The sequence below is a fragment of the Pelecanus crispus genome, chromosome Z (assembly GCF_030463565.1).
Source record: "Pelecanus crispus isolate bPelCri1 chromosome Z, bPelCri1.pri, whole genome shotgun sequence".
NCBI lineage: Eukaryota > Metazoa > Chordata > Aves > Pelecaniformes > Pelecanidae > Pelecanus > Pelecanus crispus.
The window spans coordinates 44,997,086-45,025,039 of NC_134676.1; the positions used below are offsets into that span (position 1 = coordinate 44,997,086).

The 27,954-nt window shown below is 37.9% G+C and overlaps 1 protein-coding gene across 2 annotated transcripts; it reads left to right on the forward strand.

The window, feature by feature from the left end:
* NAA35 (N-alpha-acetyltransferase 35, NatC auxiliary subunit) lies at positions 1-27,918 on the forward strand. 2 transcript variants are annotated; one of them, XR_012831858.1, is made up of 24 exons: positions 1-27; positions 1,524-1,657; positions 2,729-2,762; positions 4,236-4,350; positions 5,468-5,542; positions 6,782-6,949; positions 7,782-7,848; positions 8,566-8,609; positions 10,350-10,400; positions 11,211-11,294; positions 13,108-13,222; positions 13,756-13,934; positions 15,044-15,103; positions 16,271-16,377; positions 16,608-16,674; positions 17,959-18,057; positions 19,391-19,569; positions 21,342-21,478; positions 22,884-22,951; positions 23,195-23,335; positions 25,085-25,207; positions 26,324-26,404; positions 26,679-26,906; positions 27,064-27,103. XR_012831858.1 is itself a non-coding variant. In XM_075726338.1 (23 exons), the coding sequence occupies exons 2-23, from the start codon at positions 1,534-1,536 to the stop codon at positions 27,121-27,123; spliced, it is 2,178 nt and encodes a 725-aa protein (XP_075582453.1). In that variant the 5' UTR covers positions 1-27; positions 1,524-1,533; the 3' UTR covers positions 27,124-27,918. The 2 variants fall into 2 exon arrangements, 1 of the variants encoding a protein (XP_075582453.1); XM_075726338.1 differs by lacking the exon at positions 26,679-26,906 and having other exon boundaries at positions 27,064-27,918.
* The last annotated feature ends 36 nt before the right edge of the window (positions 27,919-27,954 follow it).

Consider the following 27,954-nt stretch of genomic DNA (forward strand, 5'->3'; position numbering starts at 1 on the left):
CAACAGCGGCCCAGGCAGGCTCAGCGGGTAAGAGGGAGCGGGGCGGCGGCGCAGGGCGCGGCGGGTGAGGCCCCTTGCCCGGCGCGGGGGAGAGTGCGGGGACGGGGGGTGCCGCGCCGTGCCACCGCCTCCCGCCTCGCCGGGGCCGCGGGCAGAGCCAGCCCCGCAGAGGAAGGGGGGAAGGAGTCCTCGGCGGCGGGCGGCCGCGGCGGCGGTGCCGCTGCCCCGGGGCGGGCGGCGCGCTGGGCCCTCCCTTGCGGCGGGGCGGAGGAGCCGGCCGGCCTGCCAGCGGGCCGCCGTTCGCCGTGGCTGGTGCCCGGCGGGAGTTGGCTGCCCGCCGGCCCCGTGCCTTAGCAGGGCCCGGTGAGCTGCGGGGCGGCAGGGGCCGGGACGGCGCTGCGTTTGGGGACGGGTGGCCTGCGGAAAGAGAAGGGCCCGGGAGGATCTGGCTGTGCCGGCCTTAATGTCTGAAATTCAAGAGTGATTTCCATTTATTTTAATTAGTTTCCCACGTATTTCTTCATCCCAGCCCGCTAAGCTTGGCGGTGCCTGCGGTCGCTTGAGAGCTAGTGACATACTGACGGGGCGCAGGGAAGCTGAGCGTTGCTTGGGCGAAGGGATTGCTGGACTAGTTTTCAAAATCTGTTTGATCCCCCCCCCCTTTGTTTTTGTTAATTGCCGGTGCCTGGGAGGCCTCATGTCACGGGGCCCTGTGCTTAAAGCTTCTGCGGCGGCTTTCGTTAAGCTCTTTAGAGCTCGCAGGCTCGTAGGTGTCTCTTCCAAGATCCTCCACTAGATGAGGAGAAATTTAGCATTGCTGATGTCTCAAAGGCAGACTGACTGGCAAAATGTAAAATTCGTCAGGGCTGCCGCGCGCGTCATGAGATTCCAAAAGCACGAAAACAGTTCGTAATAACTAGTTGGTAAAGTTTAAAAATTATATTCCGGTCTGAAGTTGCTTAACATTGCTGTGTTGATCTTGTTACTTTCTGCTGAAGAAGTCAGAGGAAATCTGCCCATTTTCACAAATTTGTTTTTGGATACATTTTGTATGAATAATGAACTTGTATGTGGTCAGTTTTACAGTTCCCTCTTTTTATTTCCTTTCACAGAGTGGTGGGAGGACGTGTATCTCTCATAGTGTAAAATAACAAAAAAAATTGTGATATCTGTATCTGTTTTAAGAGAGAATTTCTTGACTTTGTTTGCTGTTTTATTTCCAGTTTGACAGTACACTTCATTATAGCTCTGTACTCCCTAAAGTTTTGGTGTCCTTAGGTTTTGAGGTTTCGTAGCCTACAAGCTAGTTGTAGAGAAATGGTGAATAAGAAAACATTTTTTAAAAAGAACTTTTATTAATAAGTTTTTTTGGCTGGTTTTATGTAATGGTAGCTGTTTAAATGAAATCAGGTTAGTAAGTCTCCCTTTCTCACCTGATTCTTGAAAAGAAAAAAAAAATACTCCCATGAAGCACTTTCTCTAATTTGTGCATAATGTGCAGTGTCTCTGATACGGATTTAAAGGTGCAGTATCATGGTTATGAAAGCTTCAGTAGAAGATGATGATTCAGGATGGGAACTCGGTATGCCTGACAAGATGGAAAAGAGTAATACAAGCTGGATAGATATAACCCAGGATTTTGAAGAAGCTTGTAGAGGTGAGTGGTACTGCTTGTGTTCTGAGAAAACTTGGAATCCATTGGAGGACTAAGTGTAGTTCTTTGAGCTGTTTTAAGCAATAGTTTGACCCAGATTCAAGCTCCAGATGAATGGACTACATTGATTCTGTGTTTCCCTGTGTTTAACCTACTATGAGGTTGGAAATGTCAGAAGAACCTCACCTTGCTTCCTCTTCCAGATTACATAAATATCTTTTTTAAGTCATGTTTTTCCGTCTTACGCATTTTTGCACCTGTATTTTTTCTTTACAAAGATTTCTTCCTATCTCCTGTGCCAAATGGAAACCTCTTTCATCCATGCAGAATCAACACTCTGTTTTTCTTCCTGGGCATTTTTAGATCTGTAAGGTCCAGTGATTTATACGTTTAATTGGTCGGTGCATAATTTTTCATTTTTGAAGCAAGGCTGAGCTGCTGAGGAGATGCAGTGCATCCCAGTCACGGGGAAGCAGTTGCTTCCATTTAAATAGTACCTTTATTGTTATTAGATTTAGTGCTAGTTTATTTTTTCAACTGATTTTATGATTACATTAGGGAAAAATAAATATAAAACTGCAACTTACCACACACAATATTGCGTAATGATAAACACAGTTTCCATATGGTATCAAATAATTCCCTCATATACGTGGTTTGTGTACCCACCAAATATGTCTAAAGGCTTCATTAAAAATAATGAGGAAAAGCAAGCCTTTCAGTAAACTCCCCTGGAAAAAAATCGGACATTTGCATAAAGGAGCACAGAAAACTGCTGTCCTGTGTTCCAGGCTGCTCAGACGTTACTATTTGGTAATTCTAAAACCCCTTTAACTGTTGCAATAACAGAGAGGGATGAGGAAAGACTGTGAACAACTGGGGGGTTTTTAGCCTTTCAGTCTCGAAAGTGCTTTGTAAGTAAAAGCAAATGAAGGTGGGGTAGAAATGTCTGGTCTGCTTCCCACACCTTGTTCTCTCTTAGCATAAGACTGTTCAGTGAGTGACAAGACTATCCTGGAAAAGTTGCGCTGGAAGGATGACTGTAATTATTTATCCTGTTCTATTCCTTTGTAGAGCTGAAGTTAGGAGAACTGCTTCATGACAAGCTGTAAGTATGTCTGTGGGATAGTTCTGGTTTTTAGATAGGATTAGTGCAAATATGTTAATGCTCTACTAATAGGCAAGTCATGCAGAATCAACTAAGCTTTTTTAAAATTTTACTTCAAATAAAATAGTTGAAGTATTCAGGGTATCGTTGGTCCTCAGCAGTATGTATATGATGCACCTGCATGAATGCTGAACATTTTTCATGGTGCCAGTATAACATTACATTTTCAGTTAATCGATGTAGTTTTGAAGTTTATAGCACATCTTATGATCAGTTGTCGACACTACTGAACCTACTGAACTATTTTATATGCACATGCTTTTATTAAAAAAATGCCAGAAAGACTTTAAACTTTGAAATTTGGTTGCCTCTAACAACTTTAGGATAAATGATCCATGTGCTTTAACGTAACTCTTAAATGACATGCTAAAACGGAAACTGAGATCTCTACAGATTAAGAAAAAATATATTTCAAAAAAAGTATGTGCTAAAATCTTGCTGAATTCATTAAAGGATGACAGGAGATTAAGATATTTTAAAGATAAAAGTAGCCACGTGGGTTTGTTCACTTGCATCAAGGAAAAAGTGCTTGTTTAAGACTAATAGCTCAGAAAACAGAAGCACACTATTAAATACAAACCTGCTTAAAAACGTGTGCAAGTATGTTACCAAGTAGTTACTCAGTAGGATAAAAGCACATTTTTGAGGTGTAATTTTACACATAACAGCATTTCAGAGCAAATACACTTTCCAGAATTAGAACGTGCCACGCACAATAACCTTCTTTATATAATAAAGACTTGTGTGGCAGTTCTGATGAATATCACATGTACTAAAGGTGAGGCACTATATCCCTTCTTCTCTAGTCCAGTCTTCATTTGGCGTGGTTCCCCTACAAGCTTTTATGCTCTCACTACAAGAGAAGTGTTGTCACATGCTGGGGTTTTTTTGTATCAATTTTTTTAACATGCCCATTTTAAACAAAGTTGGTATATTCAGTGTATATTACTGTCAGTGTGTGTCATGTATATTGTCATTAGTTTGTGGGGGACATATCTTACTTGGATTTTTGGGTTTAGCATAATAAAAACCAGCCTGTTCAGTTAATGTCAGTTTATTATGTTATGTGATCTTTAAAATGTCATTATGAGGTGTATAGCAACAAGTGTGCATAGATTTAGTAATGGGATATTTGGCTCAGGAGTGTTCTTCAGCTTTAAAAAAAGGCTAAGAATTTTCTTCTACTTTTAGGCATCTATTTTCTTTTTTACTTGTTGAGAGATCCTCAAATTCCTGAAAACCATGGTGTCTAAAGATCAGTAGTAATGTTCACATACCTTACCTAAATGTCTGTAGTCAGAATACAATGTAGTCAGTTTGTCATCATATGTTCTTTTACATTAGTTTGTGAAGACTGTTTTGTATAAAATAAAATAATTATATTCAGAACTTTTTTTTTATTGGTGTTCTTAGTTTTGGTCTTTTTGAAGCCATGTCAGCCATTGAAATGATGGATCCCAAGATGGATGCTGGTATGATTGGAAACCAAGTTAACAGAAAGGTTCTTAACTTTGAGCAAGCTATTAAGGTTCGTTGGACTTTCCTGGTTTTGCCTACACTGTTCGTAAAAGTGTGATAGAGTTTTATCAAATTGCAGTTAAGTACAATTGAACATAATTAATGTTTCCAGTCTTTACTTGAAATCAATTTTTTTCGTTTTTTATTTTGGATAGTTAAGTAAGAAAGAGCTTGTGATGTTTACCTTTTTTGTTACCTACATTGTCACAATGATGCTAACTCTTCCAGTGAAAAGTGCTGTGAAATTGTTGGGTATTGATACCTCAAATAAATTTCAGAAATGTTTTTGCAAGTCACCCTGTGCTTCCCCAAAATGTGTCTTTTATATAAAGATGTGTGGGTTAGTCCCTCTAAGCTGAACAGAAACCAGCTTCCTTACAAAAGCTGGAAATTAACACTTTGAGACTGTCAGTTCATTAGCATTGAACAGAAGCTGGCTAATTTAACAACATTGACAGTAATGATTAACTTTTGATGCATGGTGAAGATAAATAGGTGGAGGCAGTTTGAAAGACTTTCTGTTACTTTGGAAAAAATAATGCACTCGGAGTGAAAAAAAGATTTACTGTGGGCCTTGTTTTGAATGGACCAGGAGAACTCTGTGCAAAATATTGGACATCTAAGTCATGTAGAATGTATGCAGAATTGCATACACTGGACAAATACAATGAAAGAACTAAGGTTGCTGCCTTCTTGGTCCTGGCCTTGAAGGCACTAAAACTCGGTATGAGTATCTGCGGTGTAAAAAGCAGTTTTCAAAGAATGGGTCCTGCGTTATTATTCCTTGTTTAATCGTTACTGTGATTATATGTATTGTTTTGGGATTTAAATGTTGACAATTAACTGGTTTTAAACTTCTATTGGCTACTCATAAATCAGAAATTTTGTTTTAGCTTTCTCTTTGAACAGCTTTGTATTTGGTCAGTGTTGAACACAATGATGGGAAAGCAAAGTTTTTCAGGATTTGAGGCACATTATGAAGCTGATCAGTAAAGCCAGTGGTATACCAATATTCTGAAGTCTTAACCAAATTGAGATTTCCTTTTTGGCTGTACAAATAATAAGTTGTATTTTGCCTCTAGGCTTCCATAGTCTTTAATTTTTTTTTTTTTTCTTTCTTTTCTAAGGATGGCACCATTAAAATAAAGGATCTCACTTCACCTGAGCTGGTAGGAATAATGGATACATGTTTTTGTTGTTTGGTAAGCATTTCTCTGCTCTTAGTGGTTTTGCTTTCAAAATATAATCCTTTAACCAGTTTAGAAAATGAAAAAACAGTAGAACTCAAGAAAAAATATTGACCAAGCAGAAAATACTTACTTAGTATTTTAATTTCCATTTAGAGATTTGCATTGGTTATTGTAAGAGCCATAACTTTGAATTTTGGTTTCTTTTATTATAAGAAATCATTATGGAAGAGAACAGGTAGCATTTTGAATAATGTAAAAAGGTTTTATAATTTGTGGTTTTTAAATGTATGGTATCTGCCTGCTGTATAGTAGTGTTTGACTGTGTTGGAAAGTGAGTGTGCAGTAACCTGCAGCACTCTTGCTCATTTCTGTACAGCCAATATTGACTGAGCTTACCGGGCCATTTTGAAGAAAGAAAAGAAAATACCTAGATCTATTTAGAAAGGAAATGAGTGAATTATCAGTTGTTTGTTAATTGTCATCTTTTTTTTGTGTATATGTCTTAATTTCCTCAGTAAATGATACCAATTATTTTCAGAGACTCTTTAAAATGACATTAATGAAATTACTTTGGTTTTTAAAACAGCATTTCAAATTAGTTTAGTCCAAAAATACATGTAAAGGTCACTGTATGTTTGGTATGGTGTTACGTAATTTGTCTTCTTTCCCTCGCCACTCCCCCCTGCCAAATACTGACTTTTTTTTGAAAAGGGACAGTTGTCATATTAGAAATCTGATCCTACTGTGTCATATGCTATTTCAAGATAGAAATAATGTTTGAAATTAGTGAAGTTTTCCCTGTAGCTTAAAGCAGCATTAAAGTAGTAGGGAGAGGGGATCGTGAAAAGAAGCTATAAGGTGTAGAAGAGAATGTGCAGAGTATTGGTGAGTTGTTTCACAGCCAGTTGCATTTTTCGTTCTGTATTTATGTAGAGGAAGCTTATAAATCTGATGTTCTCATAACTTAATGTTGTGTCTAAGTCACAGATACCAGCAATGAACTTTGTGGAAGAAGTTTATTCAATGCCAGAATTTGATAGTGTTTAGGGTTTAGTAACTGACTGGCTGCCACAGCCAGCAGATGAACAAAGGCTAAAGATTGAGAGACCTTCTGTTGCCCTTTTTGCTAGATGGAAGGTTGCCGTGATAGGGACTTCCTTAATGACTCACAGAAGATGGAAGAAGAACGGTGATATAAAAATGAGGCCTTGGCTGTCATGAGTAAAACATTTAATATTTCCTTTTCTCTAGATAACATGGTTAGAAGGACATTCCTTGGCACAGACGGTGTTCACTTGCCTTTATATTCATAATCCAGACTTCATAGAAGATCCTGCTATGAAGGCTTTTGCTCTAGGGATCCTAAAAATCTGTGATATTGCCAGAGAAAAGGTTAACAAAGCGGCTGTGTTTGAGGAGGTATGTGTTTCAGTATCTCCTATGGTTAAATATGTAACATTATATGTAGGCTCTGTAACGCAAATAAAACAGTGTATTAGAGAAATATGTTAGTGTTTGATTCAAAGATACTATAGGAGCAGCTGTTCATCATCCTAAAAGTACTAGATTTGATCTCTTTCAAATCCAGTTTTCTTCACTGAAGATATTGCATGCTCTTTTCTGTATTTTGCTTGAGTATTGGAGTCACATAAATATTTTACTCAAATAGCGATGGAAGTCTTGTGGCTAACCATTTTAAATCAGTTTTACTTCTGGGTTTTTTTTCCTGTTTAATTTTTTATTTTTCTACTTTAGATAACCATGATTGTCTTTTGTCTGAAATGTCCCTCTAGCAATGGAGTCAGAGTCTGGTTTTCTGTGCCCAGAGCAATTTTTGTTTCCTCTGGGCTTGGACAAGTCACTTCTTACTGACTATGTCTAAAATTGATGAAGTAATACTTTGCATCCATAGCTCTGGTAAGATTTTGATAGGGTGGCACTTAATGTAAATTATGAAGGGTATACTGGTGTTAATGATTTACGCAGAAAACAATTACCTTAAGCTGGATTTGGGCAGGAAAGTCACCCAAACCATGGGTGTATTCAGTTGTGCAGAATAAAAGTGGACTTTTACACTTGGTGTAGTTAAACAAAAACACCCCAAACAAAAAAAACCCCCACAATAAAACACAACAAGAAAACAACCAAAAAACCCAAAACAAACAAAAAGAAAACCCAAACCCCAACTTGAAAATGCAACTCCTACCGTTTATATTTCACTACATATTGCTGCTTTGATTCTTATTTTTAGGAAGATTTTCAGTCAATGACTTACGGATTTAAAATGGCCAACAGTGTGACAGATCTTAGAGTTACAGGTACAGTTTGTGCTTTCTGTGTATCTGTCCATCAGTCTCTTTCTCTTGTGAGCATGTTGGTTACTCTCAACCAAACCTAATGAATTGGTAGGAATCTCAGATGTTAAGGTTTTTTTATTAGTCTTGTGAAAAACGGTGGCTTGGTAAAAGAGAGATCAAGTTATTTTTCCTTGAAGAAAAGGTTCAGGTCTTTATTTGTTAAATGCCTGAGAAACAGAAATAGTGCTTTTAGATGTGCCAACCAAATGCTAGGCATGAGCTTATCCAGGTCTGGGGTAGATACAAACTGTTGGAAAGTGCACTGTTTGAATTCTGCTTCTCTGCCTCACAATTTGTTGTGATCTGAACAGCTTGCTGTTGAGGAAAAAGCAACATAGTAGTTCCGAAGCCATGAATACATATGTTATTAGGTACATTCATAAGTATGTATGCCTTTTGATGCACTATTTTTGATACACACTTGAGCTTTCCGTTGATTTATTTTGAGAAAATTTGTGAACACTTTAGCTTTGGATCAGTCAGTCTGTACTCTTGATTTATCTATTGTTGCAAGACATCCCCACCATCCCTCACAAGATTGTTTTTTGTCTAGTCTTTGGCTAATGGGTTTGTAAAGCACTTCAAAACTTTATTTCCCCTCAAAACTTTTTTCCTCTGAGTGATGTAGGTGTACCTAGGAATGCTTGTCAGCTTTTAATTGTACTGTGACTTTTCCAGGTATGCTAAAAGATGTAGAAGATGACATGCAAAGGCGAGTGAAGGTATTTTTCTCATGTTTGCCTTGTCAATTGTACTTCAAGTGTACTTAACACAGGTTTGGGGGAGGGAGCTGGATTATGAAGAATGCAGCAGGTTTATGTCATTAAATGGTGGGTTTTTTTTTAAGAACTGCTGTAATGGTTTGTGTAAGATGCTGATAGTTTGCCTTCTAGCTAAAGGTGGTGAAGTCTTCAGACTTTTCTAAACTCTTTAATAGTTGCTTCACTAGTAATAGGTGGAATCATGATGTAGAAGATTGTGGTGGTTTGACCCTGGCTGGATGCCAAGTGCCTGCCAAAGCTGCTCTATCACTCCCCTTCTCAACTGGACAGGGGAGAGAAAACATAACAAAAAAGCTCATGGGTCGAGGTGAGGACAGGCAGATCACTCAGCAATACCATCATGGGCAAAACAGACTCAACTTGGGGAAAATCAGTTTAATTTATTACCAGTCAAAACTGAGTAGGAGGGAGGAGTGAGAACATGTGTAGGGTAAGGAGAAATAAAACCAAATCTTAGAAGATCTTCCCCCCACCCCTCCCTTCTTCCTGGGCTCAACTTCACTCCCAATTTTCTCTACTTCCTCCCCCCAAGCAGCACAGGGGGAGGGGGAGTGGGGGTTGCGGTCAGTTCATCACACGTTGTCTCTGCTGCTCCTTCCTTCTCAGGGGAGGGCTCCTCACACTCTTTCTCTGCTCCAGTGTACGGTCCCGCCCACAGGAGACAGTCCTCCATGAACTTCTCCAACGTGGGTCCTTCCCGTGGGCTACAGTTCTTCACGAACTGCTCCAGCATGGGTCCCTTCCATGGGGTGCCGTTCTTCAGGAGCAGACTGTTCCAGCATGGGTCCCCCACAGGGTCGGAAGTCCTGCCAGCAAACCTGCTCCAGCGTGGGCTTTCCATGGGGTCACAGCCTCCTCTGGGCCCATCCACCAGCTCTGGCATGGGGTCTTCCCAAGGCTGCAGGTGGATATCTGCTCCACTGTTAACCCTCATGGGCTGCAGGGGCACAGCCTGCCTCACCATGGTCTTCACCACAGGTTGCAGGGGAATCTCTGCTCCCGTGCCTGGAGCACATCCTCCCCTCCTTCTTCACTGGTCTTGGTGTCTGCAGAGTGGTTCCTCACACATATTCTCACTCCTCTCTCTAGCTGCAGTTCGTGTCCCAGGCCTTTTTTTTTGTTTGTTTCCCCTTCTTAAATATATGTTATCGCAGAAGCGCTACCGCTGTCACTGATTGTCACTGTCACCGCCTTGGCCAGCAGCGGGTCCATCTTGGAGCTGGCTGGTATTGGCTGTCAGACATAGGGGAAGCTTCTAGCAGCTTCTCACAGAAGCCACCCCTGTAGCCCCCCCTGCTACCGAAACCTTGCCGCGCAAACCCAATACAAAGGTAACACGGGACTGGGGCACAGAAATATGTATTTGAGTTGTGGCTTTTATGCAGATATACTATGTAATGTTAAGGAAGTCACTTAATCTTCCTTTACCACAGTTTACAATATAAATGTTCATACAATTCCCTTGCCTATTTGCAGAGTGGACTGGGATAGGTCTCATTACTGTAGGAGAGAGTCTTGGATCATTCAAGTACCTAGATTATATATTGAGAGGTTTTGAACTTGAGAACTTATTTTGAGGGTTATTTAAGAGATGGATTTTCTGGAGAGGGTAAAGGGATTTTATCAGTAGCTTCCCTTTGCAATTTTTAATAAATTATTTGAAATTCCTTTACCTTCTAGAGCACTCGAAGTCGACAAGGAGAAGAGAGAGATCCAGAAGTTGAACTTGAAGTAATGAATTGTTTACGGGTTTTTTTTCCTGGATTTTATGGATTAGTACAGCATTACTTTAATAAGTAGTTACCAGCTTGTGAGAAATATGTGTCACCAATGTTGCCACTACTGTCATATCTGAGCTGCTCTAAACATGGCCCTGAGCAAATCCCAGGCTAGCAGGTAGGCTTTTGTCCTCTGAAGGGCTAGAGTTCTGGACTGATCCCAACAGCAGAACGGTGATGCTGCCATTTATACACCTACCTCCGAAGAAAAAGCCATTAGCAAAGTATGTGGTCTTATCTATCCTGTATCTTTTTTCCTTGGTTCCTTCTCAGCCTCACTGTCAAGGGAGAAAGTAGGAAGAGAAGGTGAAAACAGTGTAGCTCCTTCCAGCAAAATTGATAATTGATGTAGTTGATGTGGTTGATTTAGAAGGGTGTGGGTTTCCTTTCCCAGTAACGTTATTTTCTTCAGAAATTACTTCAAATGTAGATCTTCAGCAAAACGGAGAGAAAATGGGTTTAATAATTTGCAGTTGTTCACTTAAGCTGAGATTTGAATGGCATTTGCGTAGGAGATAGCTATACAGCCAGTGGTTGTGCTTTACTGAAAGTATCTTAGTATTTTTTGTTTTAGTGCTTTTCTGACAGCAGTACAGATTTCTTCCATAAATTCTATAACTTTTCTTCAGAATCATAGTACATACTGTATTTTTAAGACTAGAGAGCATACTTCAATAAATCTATAAATTTTTTTTTAATGAGTTCCAGGATTTAATGTGTATTAGTAATGTGCTTAGTAATTTGCAGTATTTTTTTACTTCAGCATCAACAGTGTTTAGCTGTGTTCAGCAGAGTCAAGTTTACCCGGGTACTACTGACTGTTCTAATAGCATTTACCAAAAAAGAGGTATGTTCTTTTGGTTTTTCTGTGTTTGCATTGTGATCCTGTGAAAAACTAATTTTTTTCCATTCTCTGAAGTCAAGCAATTACTCTGTAGATTCTGTAGATTTGAATTGATGTTGCTACAGGTAGAGGGTTGGATAAGGCCTTACCATGGCAGCTGTTCCGTTTTCATTCATTTTTAAAGAAAACACAGGGAAGTCTAGTAGCTGCCGTTATTATGGCCTTGCAGAGAGACAGAATATTCATTCTAGAACACTTAAAGAAAAATATTTATGGGTTTGGGGTTACTTTTTTCACACACATGAGCAAAACTTTTCTTTCTCAAGTTCAGTCCCCTTCTGTGGAAGTTACCTGACATTGGGCAGTGTTTTTCCCATCTCTAGAGAATTGTTAGCTTTTCCTTCCATGTGGTATTGAATTTGTATCTAGACTTCTTTGGTCTGAGACGAGGAATATAACAGCATTCCATGCAATTTGCCTACTTTTTTGAATAGATTTCCTAACTGTGGGGGGAGGGCAGAAACTGCATGTCTTAGGACAAAGGGGTAGGCTTATATGTCACATAAGACAAAGCATTTTGTTTGAAGAGCTTTTTCTGTATACAAGGATAAATATCTGTCTATTCCTTATTGTTATTTCCATTTTCATAAAGAAATAAACAAGTTTCTTGCTTAAGCAGCATGGTGTCCCTCCCCACGTATTTTGCTGTTGGAGCAGCTGCATGCTGTACAGTTTAAAAGACCTTGATTAAATTGAAAGTCAGATGCAAGCCAAGTGTCATCGATAGACGTTGATGTTGAGGAAAAAGTGATTGAGTGGTTGAGAACAATTGCATTCTGAGTATAACTTCGTTATATCAGAAATCAAACTGACAAAGAAGTGATTTACACTGATGTACAACCAAATTCAGTCTGTGTTAACTGTTATGAGTTAAAATCAGATGATCTTAGTGTTGCTAAAGTCTGATTACTTAAAGTGTGAGTTATTTACGTCATGGACTGATTTGAATTAGATCTGCTTAGCAGCTTATTCTTTTAATAGATTTGTGGATGTTATAATATGTGAACATATATTATGCAGAGCAACATCTTGTTTAGCTTCTATTAGATCTTCAGGGGGTTTTAAACATCTTTTTTTCCTAAAAGAAGTCACGTTTCAATTTGACTTGGAGATTTCAAATATTTGAAGTTCCATCAGGGACTATTAGTCCAGTATTTTTAAAACAAGATTTTAGATTTTACAGGGAGCTATTTTAAATGGTACCCAGTTTGCTAACAGATTTGGATTCCTAGGACATCAGAAAATTCAGCAGGTCAGCAGATCACGAATCAAGATTTCTAATGGTATCTGGTCTCTTCTAATGTTAGATAGTAATTTCATTTTGGTTAATAGGTTGTGTTTTGTCTATATTCTCAAAAATTCTGCATTTTCTAATCATAGGAGATTTTTTTCCTCTTTGCAGTTTGGAGTTCTGCTTCATTTGGCAAAGAGTTTTGTGGAGTTTCCCCCACCACCACCCTGCTTCTTCAAAATCAAAAGTAGAGGACTTGCATGTACTGTATACTAGACTTTCAGTTGTAATTATTGTTAAGGCTTATCTTATATTGCAGAAAATATGGTATAAATGTATGTATAGATATGTAAAATATAAAGAACAGTTTACTGCACAAAAATCTGCTGGGTGGTTTGTTTTTTTCAGAACCGGTTGTGTGCAAACATTAGAATCCTAATATCATTCTTTCTTCTGGTACTAGTATTAATTCTATAGTCAAAATATGTTGGTTCATAATGGGAGTAACTGTTACCTGCCTTTCAGACGAGTGCAGTTGCAGAAGCTCAGAAACTAATGACTCAGGCAGCTGACTTGCTTTCTGCCATTCACAATTCATTGCATCATGGTATCCAGGCACAGAATGATACCACTAAAGGAGGTATGTTTCAAATTTTATCATTTTTTCCCTTTCTTACATGCGTTGTCTTGATAAACTTTAATATCTATGTGTATTTAAAAAAATGACTATTTACTTTGAACTAACAATAGTTGTTATACAAACTGTTATAGGTTTGCATTGTTTTGATCTTAGTTTTATTTTGCTACATGATGGTTCTCCTGAAAGCAATACTGTCACTTTGAAGCCAGAGATAATGTGAACTTTTGATTAAGTGCATTGCACTTTGATTCAGTGAGTATGCCATTTTAAAATAGAGAACACCACCTCACCGTCTACAAGTATATGCTGAGGTGTTGAGGGTTGGGTTTTTGTAAATAGTAATCATTGTCTCGGTTGGGTAGTTAGCATCTTTGGAAGTTAACTGTCAGTTAAAAAGTTCATTTTGGCTAATTGAATAATTTGTATTATACTTTCAAGTTTGAAACGAGTTCCAAAAACACGGCTTATATGCAGCTTTTCTCTCTCTCTCCCCCCCCTTTTCTCTTTCTCTTTCTCCCTTCTTCCTTCATTAGATCATCCTATTATGATGGGTTTTGAGCCCCTTGTTAATCAGAGACTGCTGCCACCAACTTTCCCTCGATATGCAAAAATAATTAAAAGGGAAGAAATGGTCAACTATTTTTCCAAACTAATAGACCGAATAAAAACTGTATGTGAAGTAGTCAACTTAACTAATTTGCACTGTATACTGGTAAGCATGAATATTTCTTATTTATAGCCAAACATAAGATCTTAAAATGTGTCTTGGAAAAAATTGTTCTGTATATACAGGCTGTTGCTTACTGGAGAAAAAATTGAGCTGTATGTATAAATCTTCCAGTGTTTCCCGTTGTTCTGTACAATTTCAAAATGTGCTGTCTTTCCTGATACTTAGTATTTTTCTTTTTTTGACAAAGACCTTTACCATCTCAAACCTCCCATTTTTCTTATAATCTGTTAAATAATTATGCATGTTAGTGGCAGAGCACAAGCAAGTTCATTTCCTTGTAACTTTTTCTTTGGTTGAAGAGCTGCATCTGCAGTAGCAGAATATAATTCCTTGCTATATTCCTGATTTTTTCAGATTCAGTAAGCAGTATTCTGCATATGTACCTATAACACAAGAGAGCATTTAATACATATTTATTTAAGCATGTAATTCCCTGAATAGGCATAAAGTTAAGAACCTGCTTATATTCTTTCGTAAGTGATGTTATTCTCAGTTGCTGCCTACATTTAGTAGAAGACACTTAAATGCTTGAAATGCTTTTTATCATACGTGTGTTCACTGACTGAGGAAAGAGCCACAGTTACATCAGTTCGAAGATCAAGCAAAAATTTTTTGTCTTCCTCTTTCCTGTTAAGTTAATTAGAGCAGTGTTTGCATGAAGCATCTGATACCAGTTAAACATTGCAGTTTTGTTACATACCTGGTTTGGTTATGTTGTGATCTTAACAGTTTCACAGTATCTTTTTTCTGTACTGTACTCCTTCTAATTGTTGCATCTGAAGAAGAAAATTTAGAAACCTTTTGTTCTGTTAAATAGAAGTAATTGCAGAAAAAATAGGTTTTAGCTGCATAATATTTTCTGGTTTGTTCAAATTATTCATGCTTACTTTCTTACAATTTGCATAAGCTATGCTATGTCTGAGTGTGTATACAAAATAAAGGTACAATTGTATATATATGTGTATATATAAAAATGCAAATGCATGTGTGTGTATAAAAATGTAAATATTTATGTGTGTGTATATATATATAAAAAAAATTGGCATATTAACCTGAATTGTCCTTTTTTTTTTTTCCTAAATGTGAATTAGGATTTTTTCTGTGAGTTTAGCGAGCAATCACCATGCGTTCTTTCAAGATCCCTGTTACAGGCAAGTCCTAATCTATGTCTTTGAATAAAATACTTCTGCATTCATTGTAAATATGGATTCATTGTCTTGTTTCAAATGTTCAAATTATTTGCATATCACTTAATGATATACAAGTGGTAAAGAGTTTTCTGGAGGTACTTAAGTATTATGTATATGGAGGCTTATGTTCTGATCTAATTTTTTAAAACATTTTTAAATACTGTTGTTTAGATCATGTTAGTGCATGCTAATTAAAACACAAAGTGTTAAAATTTTTTCTCTGCCATAAAGCTGGGCCTGTACATGCATTTTTGTGCTGTCTCAGTCTGGGCCTGGTGTTTGTATTCATCCACCCTGTTTGGACTGAACTTCGTGTATAGGCTGCCTCTATTGCTACAGCAGTAAAACTGATGGCTAGGGCAAAACAGGCTACTACTGCTCTTCTCACTGCTTCACTTACCGTGGGAGTATATTATATATTCCTTAACTCAGAGTAAAATATACTTCCTTACAGGAGGTTTAGATTTGAATAGGGTGTCCCTGGATGTCAGAACTTCTTTCCATTGATCCCTATTAAACCATGTATAGAGCCAATGGAGTATAACTATTGGCGAGTAAAATGTTTTCATAGTGTGTGTGTTCTGACTTTCCCCTGCATGTGTTTATGCCATCCCTGTGGGTACCTGACAGCAGAGCTTTTTCTCCAGCTGCTGAAGAACCACTTAAGAAAGGGACACAGCACTCATGGAGGAAAGTGGAATAAGCATCAGACACGACCAATGAAAGCAGTAGTATCTATAGGGGTAGAAAAAAGTCTGCATTATTCTGAAGATTTACCTTTTATCTGCCTTCAGGCAAACCACATAACCTATTTTACGTTAATCTTCAGAAACATCTGTCTGATTAATCATCTTTAAAGTCCAAGAAATAAAATGGTTTTGCATGCATTGTCTTATGCAAGTGATAGAGCTGTATTTTGTGTCATGGGAATATGACAGAAGTGACAAATCTCAGTATGCCTCTATTTCTGAGCCTGTAACCTTGTACTTAGCTGAACCATTTTAATTCTTAAAGCAATCTTACAAGTTTCTGATATAATATAGATACTGTAAGAGCTTTCTATTAATAATTTCTAAAGCGTTGATTTTAACTTAAAACATGTTTCTAAAAACACTTTTTCACTTTCAGACAACTTTTCTGGTAGATAACAAGAAGGTGTTTGGCACTCACCTCATGCAAGACATGGTAAAAGATGCTTTAAGGTCTTTTGTCAGTCCTCCAGTACTTTCTCCAAAGTAAGTGGATCTTGAGTTTGCTTGCATGTGTTTACATGTCTGATGAAAAAATATTTCTGCTTACAAAAGCAGGGACAGACATATAAAGAACATACACATTTTGTACTTACTAGTACTTATCTATGAAGGAATCAGTTGCTGTTGCTGCACTCATGTTTCTTTTTTAATTTTGTGCTACATAGACTGGTGACATTCATAAACGTGTATGTATGTGGATATTTCCCTTTTAGGTGTTGCCTTTATAATAATCACCAGGCAAAGGACTACATTGACTCCTTTGTGACACATTGTGTTCGAGTAAGTGTTCATTCCAATTACAGCATGTTTATGTGTATATGAGCACTTTCAAGATTTGAAAATGAGACCTGTTTTTTTAGACACCTGACATAAGGGCAAAATTGCAGAAGTTGGTCATCTTAAAATGGTAACACTTTTTAAAAAGCCAGTATAATTATTGCTGTTTGTATCTTGTATTATGCTTCCAGATTTTTTACTAACATTTCACTTTATTAGAAATCTGCACCTACTGCCTCTTTACAGGGCAGTTTCAGGTCACAAAACAGATACGTAGCACTAGTAAATAGAAAATTATTTTCACATTTTTTCCAGTTTAAAAATTGTTTTTAAAGATTCAGTTATTGAATGCAGCACAATGGAAATCTAAGAAAATCATAGAATCATTTAGGCTGGAAAGGACCCTTAAGATCATCAAGTCCAACCATTAACCTAACACTACCAAGTCCACCACTAAGCCATGTCCCTAAATACTGTGTCTACACATCTTTTAAAACACTTCCAAGGATGGTGACTCAACCACTTCCCTGCACAGCCTGTTCCAATGCTCGAGAACCCCTTCGGTGAAGAAATTTTCCCTAATACCCAATCTAAACCTCCCCTGGTGCAACTTGAGGTGGTTTCCTCTTGTCCTATTGCTTGTTACTTGGGAAAAGAGACCAACACCCACCTCACTGCAGCCTCCTTTCAGGTAGTTGTAGAGAGCGATAAGGTCTCCCCTCAGACTGCTTTCCTCTAGGCTAAACAACCCTGGTTCCCTCAGGTGCTCCTTGTAAGACTTGCTCTCCAGACCCTTCACCAGCTTTGTTGCTCTTCTCTGGACACACTCCAGCACCTCAATGTCTTTCTTGTAGTGAGGGACCCAAAACTGAACACAGTATTTGAGTTGCGGCCTCACCAGTGCTGAGTACAGGGGGACGATCACTTCCCTTATCCTGCTGGCCACACTGTTCCTGATACAATAGCCAGGATGCTGTTGGCCTTCTTGACCACCTGGGTACATGGATTTAGGCATAAGAAATCTCTCTCTTACTCCGAGCATTCTGTTCTGACCAGATTCCTAAAGGGTGCTCACTCAATCTCATGTTGACTTGTGTACAGAGAAATGGGCTCTTGCATTGCTCCAAAGAGCTTGCTTGCCTGCCAGCCTGCACTCCACAGGAAGCCTTAAGGAACCCATCTCCTAATACAGATGTATAGAACAGGTGCCTAAATTGACATCATAGTACTCCTCCTGTAGTTTCAAAGTTGTGTTGAAAATTCAAACCTACACTTCGTCTCTTTCAGCCGTTCTGTAGTCTGATTCAAATCCACGGACATAATAGAGCTCGTCAGAGAGATAAGCTGGGTCACATTCTCGAGGAATTTGCCACCCTCCAGGATGAGGTAATGTCCTAGGCAGCAGGCCAGCAAATTTTCTTTCTGGGTATATTCCTACCAGAGTGGAGCATGTGGTATTAGATTCTAGATGAACGAAGCAACTCCTCTGTTTGTCCTAAAATCTTTGGATGAGGATTCCTAAAATGCAGCCCAGGAAGTCTGTAGGATGCATCCAAGGACTTTCTGTTAGATTTGTTGAACAAAAAGGTATTCCATTTTTTAAGATTAACTTTGTCCAATAAGTAGACTTCGGGGAAACCTGCTCTGGTGTCTGTAATTTAATGGTAATTCTACTGCTTGTAGTCTCTAACCTGCTTGTAACTGTCAGTCTGCAAGATGTAACAAGGGAGAGATAGATGAACTGTGTTTACAAGACACTTGTGAAAATTCAGTCTTATAGCTATGTAAGATGTAAATTGCAAAATTTTATAATGTTTTTAAAAAGTATATGTAAATTAAATAGTAACTCTTAAAAATATGTGCTCCAACTGGTTTTGAACATTTCTCATGAATGGGAAAGATGACAGGGAAAGGTATATTTTCACTTGCTGAAAATGTACTTCTTCAGCAGTGAGAGGTGTGAAATAAAGTATTTTCCAAGATGTGCATGCTAAGGAAAACAGTCGAGGAACTTGGAGGGGAGATTTTGTGTGCTCCAGCTTCTCTCAAGATAGTGTTGTTGAGAGTTTGTTGCAGTACTGCAGCTGAGATACACTGGTTTTTTCACCTTTTAACAGGTTATATGGATTGATTTGTTCAGGACGACTGATAATATTCCAGCTGTGGGAGACTTCATGTCTTCTATACAATTACTTTTTAAGACTGAATTGGTCTTGGCAATATTGTAGCTTCTCTGGTGGGCTACAGTGTGTTTCTTGCATGTTAAGCTTATAAATGTAATTTTTCAATGCAGCTAGTTTGGATTTTTTTAAGAAAAAAAAAAGTAATTATTGCCAATATAGCAAAATGAATAACAGCTTGTAATGGGTTCTGAGTTTCAGTGCTCACATGACTGCTAACAATCTATAGATAAAGACTTTTTAAATTTTTATATTTAAAAAACCCTAATGTTATTGCTGTATTACTGTATAGAATATTTTTTTCCTCTGTGCAGCAGAGTTTACTTATGTGAATAACTTTCCAGTTTTCTGACAGTTCTAGTCTATAAAGGTGGCAGTATCTGTAAAAACATATTTCTGTCTTTTGGTCTGGAGCATGGCTTTACCAGCCCAATTTGTATTCAGATTTTGTTAAGATATTATTTCTGGCAGAATTTAGATGCTGTTTCAGTCAAATGTTCTTCCTCCCCGGTCTGTTAATTTGCTCTCTTTTTCAATAGGCAGAGAAAGTAGATGCAGCACTTCATAGTATGTTACTGAAGCAGGAACCACAAAGGCAACATTTGGCTTGCTTGGGCACCTGGGTCCTATATCATAACCTTCGTATTATGATACAGTATCTTCTGAGTGGCTTTGAGTTGGAACTTTACAGTATGCATGAATATTACTACATATATTGGTAAGAGGATGCTTTATTGACAGCTGTTGGAGGAGGGATGCTCCCACAGAGCTATAATTGCAAATATTTAAAGGAGGAACTTCAACTATGATTTTTTAATCTCAAGCTTGCTCAACACAGCATTTAGTTTACCCATTAATAAAATTAGATGTGGAGAAAAAAATCTGTTGGTCTCTCTTCAAGACTTAACAAAATAGTGTACTTTTTTTTTAAAAAAGTAGCAATTTGCTCTCTATCTAGCTTTTTAAAAATGTCTTCTAATGACAATGAATGAAAAAATGCAGATTTTGGCAGACAAGAGAATGCATGAGGAAAACAATTTCCTTTATTCTTTTCTGTCTTTGTAGTGTCAAGATCAATAGTCTTGTTGATCACTAATATTTTTTAAAAGTTTTTAAGTTGTGACTGTAACCTGAAAGTTGACTTGGTAAAAATAACATCTTATTCTGTAAGCTATCTGAAGAGATATCTGCCTTTAGTGAAAATGCTTGCACTATATGGAGTCAAAATGATTTTTACTTTTCCACTTCCATTCACATTAAATTATTTTTCATAGTTGATGGCTTGGTCCAAAAGATAAATGATTTTAGATGGTTCATTTTTGATTCAGCATTAAAAATTTGATGTTTGAACCTTCCTATGTTAAAGTACTTCTGTATTTTGGTGGTTTGGTTTCTAGGGTTTTTGGGGGGGGGAGTGGTTTTGGATTTTTTATTTTTTATTTTTTCTGTGAAGCTACCAATGAACTCTTATTAGGTAAGCTAGTCAGCCTTCCCTCTGAGAGATTAGACCAGTTCAAATGACTTGAACTTCAGTGCATTTCATTATGTTCTTATGCTGTTTCATTAGTGGATTAAGCATTAAGTGAGAAAAATAATACTCCAGATAGTTACCAGAAGATGGCAATATTCTTTAAGGAATACCTCAATAAGTAATACCAAGTTTTCTGTTGAGACAGTATTTTTTTTACCTGCCCATACTTCCCCCCACCATTTTAATAAAATCACTCTTAATTGGAACTGTGATGTCACCTGCTTTATCTCCTTACTGCAAGTGAAGAACAAAAAAGAGAGGAAATTTCTGAGGGGGAATGTGCAAATGAAACTCATAATCAGTAATTTTTCTTCTGAATTATGACTTCTTACGAAGTATTATTTCTTCTTCATGTGCTCCAGATCTGTAATTTCTTCTTTTTTCCCTATTCCTTTTGATTTGAAGTCAGTCTAGAGATTTATTGGACCTACTTCTGCTTACTAAGAAATCACTCTTAAAGAATTCTTAAAGATTTCTCTTAAAGAATTGCAATGTGGATCTCTTGTTCCTGTGGGCTTGGCCCTTCTATTTAGTAATTCATGGCTTTTTAATGCTTGAAACAAATCAGCAGTAACCTTGTTTCTCAAAACAGTAGTTCCTAGCAGAAGTAGAAAAGGTATTAACATAGTATCTTTTAAAAAAAAAATGCTTCATTTGCTGGGAGAAGGAAGAATTATAGAAAAATTTGATCTTATTTGGGTTTTGAAATAATAAGAAGCTTCACTTGAGCTGTCTATGGTTGAATCTGTAGAGAGTCTTGTTTAAAAAAAATTCCAAAACAGAACACAGACTAATCTGTTGGATTTCAGCCATGCAAAACAAAGAGTTTTAACTGCCCTAAAAGTTGTCCTTTGCTATTAGTTCTTTGAGTAAACGACTTGGCATTCAGTGAGGACGTGTGCATTATGAATACGTTTCGCACTGTAGCATGTAACAACTACATACTGTTTTTACTCTAGGTATCTATCAGAGTTCCTCTATGCTTGGTTGATGTCAACACTGAGCCGCGCTGACAGCTCTCAAATGGCAGAGGAGAGAATAATGGAGGAACAACAGAAAGGCCGTAGTAGTAAGAAAACAAAGAAAAAGAAGAAAGGTATCTAGGTGTACAGTATAACTCAGACTTTTTTTTTTTCCCCTCCATGCAGCCGTGTAAAATTAAAATTCAAAATGCATAGAGTCAACACTGATGTGGGTAGGAAAAATGTCCTGAAGTTTATGAAGGCTGAATGTAAAACTTTTTAACTAAAAAAGTCGGTTGCTGTGTAAGAATTTCCCATTTATTTATTTACTTACTTTTAAATAGGTCTTTCAGAAAAACCTACTCATTTATGTTCACAGCTTCACCAATTGTGTTATGTGTTGGATCCTGTGAGATGTAATTAACAGGTCCAGAGCAATTACCTTTGAAAAGTACTACCTTTTTACAGTCTATAATTCGTGGAGAATTACTTTTTTTGTTACTGTAGCTAGATTCAAAGACTGAACTTTCAGTGTATTTCTGTAATTTCTCTTTGGCTTCAGAAGGTGTTCAAGCATGTTTCTTGATTTTACAATGGTGAGTTGCCCCGTTTCAGTTCAGTGGTAGTACTGTTGTGCAAAAGCCCCTTTTGAAACTCATGCTTTCTCTGGTGTGTATGCATGAGAGAAAAGGAGAATTTCCCTTCCTGTATCATAAGAAGTCTGGCTCTGTGGTCAGAGCCGTAAGCCTGCTACCAAAAAGGCATCCAAAACCAGAGTCTAAATAGCATTTGATACAGATTTGCCATGTCTAAGTGGCTACCAAGATTGTAGTATGTTGGAGTTACCTTAGCATTAACACTGCAGATAAACACCATGCAGAAGCTCTCTTTTGTTCCTTGCTATTTCTTCTTTTTGTGTGTTTGTTCTTGTCATCAGGAACAAACAATTAGTTACGAACAGCTCAAGGTCATATCAATTGAATTCCCTTGTCTCTAGAAATTCAGAAAGTTACTACTGCATTTTATGCTTCTTAAAAAGGTGCCAAGTGTGGGGCAATTTGGCACTAGTTAAATACTGGAAGCTAAAGGGGACATTAAAGCAATATTACCAGGATAAAAATCTTTCTTATTAGGATAAAAATGCTTTAACCTTTTACTTTAGTCCTAAAAGTTTAAAAAAAAAAATCCATGAACTAAGTAAACAGACCTCTCAACTATAAGCTTTAAATTCTAGACTGGTGTTTAGTGTTGCATAGTGACATGCTAATGCCATTGACTGTCTGGACGGGTTTATTTCACTGAAGGCCAGTATGGTGTTCATGTGACTGTTAAGTATGTCTTGAGATATTTTGTATAATCAGGAGCCAGGTGAGCAGAAATGCATGTCCATGCTTTTTATGCTTCAGTTTTCTTCCATTATTTTAAAGTGTAATTGAGATAATTCTCACTTTCTGAAAATTTGAAAGAACTGTTTTGATCTGAAATTACTATGTGTACTTATGTTGAATTAAAAAAAATATTTTTATGTGAAATTTGCAGTTCGCCCTCTCAGCAGAGAGATCACCATGAGTCAAGCGTACCAAAATATGTGTGCTGGGATGTACAAGGTAATGTATTTGCTTGCTGAACAGTGCTTCAGTTTTTTTGTAATGGGAATCAAGCATACATTGCATGCCTTCTTTGGTTTTAGTGGGACTGGAAATGAAGTTCAGGTTTATAACATGATATGGTAAATTCTCTACTATTTTTCTGTCCTTCCAGCTATAGTTATATCATAATTTTCATCTTGCTCACAGCAAAATATGACATAAACCTAACACTTTTCACTGCATTTGTCCCTTCTTTTTTAGACAATGATCGCATTTGACATGGATGGCAAAGTAAGAAAACCTAAGTTTGAACTGGATAGTGAACAAGTTCGCTATGAGCACAGGTTTGCTCCATTCAACAGTGTTATCACACCACCCCCAGTGCACTACTTGCAGTTTAAAGTGAGTAATCTTAAAACGTGGTGCCACTCATGCTTTTATAAAAGCCATTTGCTCATCTGCTTTAGACATTGTTTCACTGTAAAAAGAGCGTTTAATATCTCAAAGTTCATATTGAAGCATAACTCAAAATGGCAAGGAGTTCTAGCTTTAGTTGTTTGCAAGGAAAATACATTGCCTTGAATTCTTACTGAAATTAAACTCTTAGGTGTTTAAAAATTGGTCTGACGTGGCGGTTTATGAGATGCTTGTGTTAGTTTGCATGAAAATAAAATCTCCTGAAAGTCTATTGACAGACTTTTTGGCTGTGTTTTATATAGCACCATGTTTTTATTACTGCAGCAAGCAAACAGGAAAATGAAACAAAAGTAATTTTGAGTGTGAAATCACAGAAGCATTGGCTGGAAGGGACCAGTGGAGGTTTGTCTTGTCCTGTCTCCTCCTTGAGGTAGCATTACAGATCACATCAGCTGTGTCTTTGTCTAGCCAAGTCTGAAAAAAATCAAAGGATGGAGGTTTTCCAACCTCTTTGGTTAATCTGATCCAGTTACTTTTTCTGGTCCATTTAGTCTTTGGATAACCTGATTGAGGCCTACACTATTCACCTTTTTTCCTAATGTCCAGTCTGAATTACCCACACCGCAATTTGTGGCCTCTCCCCACCCTGCGTTTTATTGTCTGCCATTAACAAGGAGCATTTGTCTTCTGACAACTTTGTAACTGCCTTTCAGGTAGTTGTAGGCTGCTATTAAGATCACTCATTGACATCCTCCTTGTCTAACTGAAGAAGTCCAGGCCCATTGACCTCCCCTGGTGGGTTGTGTGCTCTAGGCCCCCCATCATCTCCCCGTCTCAGCATCTTTTTTTAAACTGAGTGGGTCCAGCACTGGATGCAGTATTTCAGATATCACAGCACAGATATTGAGTACAGGATGATAACCTTCCTCAATCTGCTGGTCATACTCCTGCTTGCATAGTCCCGTGTGAGGCTTGTCTGATTTGTAATAAGAGCACCTTGGTGGCTTGTATTCAGCTTGGTGTTCACAGTAACCCCGCTACTCATCCAGCTGGTTATTAGCCTCTACTGATTTATGGGGTTACTCTGCCTCAGGTGCAGAAATTTGGACATTTCTTGTTGAACTGAGATTTCTGGTGGCCAGACTTCTAAGTTTCTAAAGGTCTGTCTGAACTGAAACTGTACTATTTTGTATGCCAGTCACTCTTCCTAATTTAGTGGAGTGGAAATTAAGACTATCATGGCTTCCTCATTGTCACTGAAGTTTTTTTATCCCTAATCTGGACAAAAAAAAGTTGGAAGTATCAAAGTTATATTTAAAAAAATACATAAAATGAAGTTTTGAACAGTTTCAGCATATTACTTGCTGTAAACTTGATTTGAGTAAACAATATATACTTTTTTTTCCCTCCTGTTTTTCCCTGTAATTTCACACCCTGCTGCATAGCACTGTTAAAGCAAATGAATGACAAGTTGTTCAGGAGAGGGATTGTTAAAGAGTATGAGAGGTTCATTGCATTTTGTGGCACTATAAAATAATCATTAAGTAGCATATTCCTGCTTGGTATTTGCCATTTAAAATAAATGTTCTCAACTTCGGTATTCTTAAAATATTATTTTGTTGACATAACTTTTTTTTCTTGAATAGAGTACTTTATTTTCATTTAAGGTGATAAAAATACAGTTTGTTGGTAACTGACTTTAATATATATTTATGTATTTCCGTAACACACTAGGAAATGTCTGATTTAAATAAGTACAGCCCACCTCCTCAGTCATCAGATCTCTACATGGCAGCTAGCAAACACTTCCAGCAAGCTAAAATGATTCTCGAGAATATTCCTAATCCAGACTATGAGGTAAGACTGAAATACTGGAAAAAGGAGTATTTGCTCATAATAGAGTAAGTGTTTTAAGCTGGATCTGCTTGAGATCCAAAGCATACTGTGTCAAAATGCTGAGCAAAGCTGAGTGCTTTGATTAAGGAGTGAGCAAAGGAGAGTGGTGGCATCTTACACAGTGGTTTGTTTTGGTACATTAGATAACGTAATCAGGGTTGGGCTCAGTGTTGTGAAACCTCTCCCTTCTGAGTATCTGACGTGCTAGATAGTAACTTAGTTCCTTCTTGCATGTTGCCTTCTGGCCCTATTCTAAAAGTGTATCAGTTTTAACAAGAAGGTGACACATGCCTGCCTTGCTTTCCTGGAACCAGGTAATTCACACATACTCTTGAGAGGTAGGAAAAATAGGTTTGTATTGTCACTGGGCTGAAAAGAGGATTGAGTCTGGCACTTGTTTCTTGGAGCAGTTTTTTCAGCACTGGGCTGTAAACACGGGTAGGAATTTCTCCCTCTGTCTGTAGCCTGAAAACTAAGTGCCTGTGACTGTGTTGTGGAGCAAGGAGGATGTTTATTCTGACATCTGAGCAGGTTAAGAACAGTTACGGGATGTGGTTCTCCTGATAATTTAGGAATCCCTGCCTGTTCTCTGGGTCCTGGTGGTACTGACGCATGAGCTATCTGGTTGAGGTTAACAGGGTAGTTCAAGGTAGTTTGGGTGTGTCCAGAGCGCTTCCATGTAAAAAGGCACCAGTTTGATACTTGAGTATCCGATTCTCATCATGTTTGGATCACAGTGTTGGGGGTAGATGCCTAGAGTCTGTCTAAACCTTTATTTGGATGAGTGCCTCAGAACTTGCCATAGTTTAACAATTTTTGAACATAAGCATGGAGAGCAGTGGTTTCTGTGGTCTGTTGAATAAAAAAAGTGACTCTTAAAAAATAACCCCTTCATTAAATTTGATTAATCCAGCTGTTATACTTCAAAGCAAATCCAAAACACCCTGACCTCTGTTAAACAGGTACTGTAAGAGGACTGCTGTACTGTTAGAGTATGTAAATGTTTGAGTATTAGCTTTGAAATAATTTTGAAGTCGTATGCTTTCACTTGAAAACTTCTTACTGTTTTGTCCTTAGGTCAATCGAATTCTAAAAGTTGCTAAGCCCAATATTGTGGTCATGAAGCTGCTGGCAGGAGGCCACAAAAAAGACTCTAAGGTAAGAAAATGCCAGTGGAATTGAATGTGAAATGTAGTATTTATTATATGCGATGCTACCACAGATCTCTTACAGCTGAATAAGCACATTTGGGCCATAGTTACTCTAACTCTTGAAAGAACTGGGAAAGTAACTTAATCCATTTTCCCTTGGAAATAGTTTGTTGTAGTTACTTAAATATGGAAAACTCTCGTTTCTAAATGTTTCGGGAAAAAAAAAATTGGGAAGATCATGTGGGACGACATGTACAAATACAAGTATTCTTCAAGAGCAGGAAGAAGTAATTGGTAGAAGTGTACCAGCAGCTTGTGTGAACACCGTCAGGAGAGTGCTGGCTGTCAGGATTAGCGGGTGCCACATGGGTCAGAGGGAGTAGAGGGCCTTCAGGCTTCCTGCCGAAGGCTTGGCACAGAAGAATGAGGGAGCATGCTGAAGAGGCACACCAGCTCTCTACACCTTTGCGCCCATCGCTACTGGGAATGATCGGCATATCGAGAACTGGGTTGGAATACTTTTCAGATACTAATTTAAAGAGCTAGGATTACTTTTTTTCAATCTTTACTCTTTAAAAGTTTTTCTTCTATCTGCAGGCTATCCCTTATTTTGAGTATTACATTCAGTAGTACTGCTGTGTAATGTTTTAAATCTTCTCTTTCTAGGTTCCTCCGGAATTTGACTTCTCCCCTCATAAGTACTTTCCAGTTGTGAAGCTCGTTTGAAAGACAAGATTGTTGTTAGTATACCTGAAGCATAATCTGTGTATCAGATACCAGCTGTAGGATGGAATATCTAGTGCTGTACCCAGACTGAGAGGGATCTCCAGGATAAAAGTACTGTTATGTGGAATATCTATAGTCTCCCTTCTTTATGTGATTGGAATGACAACTGCTGTTTTAAAGTGGTTTGTATAAAGTTTTATGCGTGAAGCTGATTTTAATCAACTGTATTGTTGAAGAATGTTGTACCTTAATTGATTTTACTACAGATTTAATCATAAATAATTTTTACGAATGAGCTCTGACAGAAAATGGTCGTTAAGGGATTTAGTAACTTTTGGAACTGAATAAAAATCATGCAGTAGAGCCTCATGTCTGATAAAATTCAGTAGCTCAGCTGTGCCTGCTTTGAACAAAGGCTCTTGGAGAGATTGTGAGTTTCTACATTTTTGCCTAAATCACATCACATTTGCTCCTTTTGCAAGCAGAAGGACTGGGTTCTGCTCTTGCCAAGTCCTGCAAGCTAAAACAATCTTTGTAGAAATTAAGAGCAGATGAAAATGAGTCCTTTAGCTCCTACTGCACTGAATTCAGCGATTTTTGTTTTACTGAAGTCAGTTGTCTAGGAGGTATTTTGTCTCAAATGTAGGAGAGGACCTTGAAGACAGTGAGAAATGGAGTTATTTCTAGTTGCAGTTTGTTCCTTTGCCTTTATTCTTCAGGATACTGGAGAATCTGTGTAGCTAACACTGAATAGTCACACAGGAATGCAAGACATAAGGAATGTATTTTTAACTACTCTGCAACTATATTTCAATCCTGTTGTTACTTTGC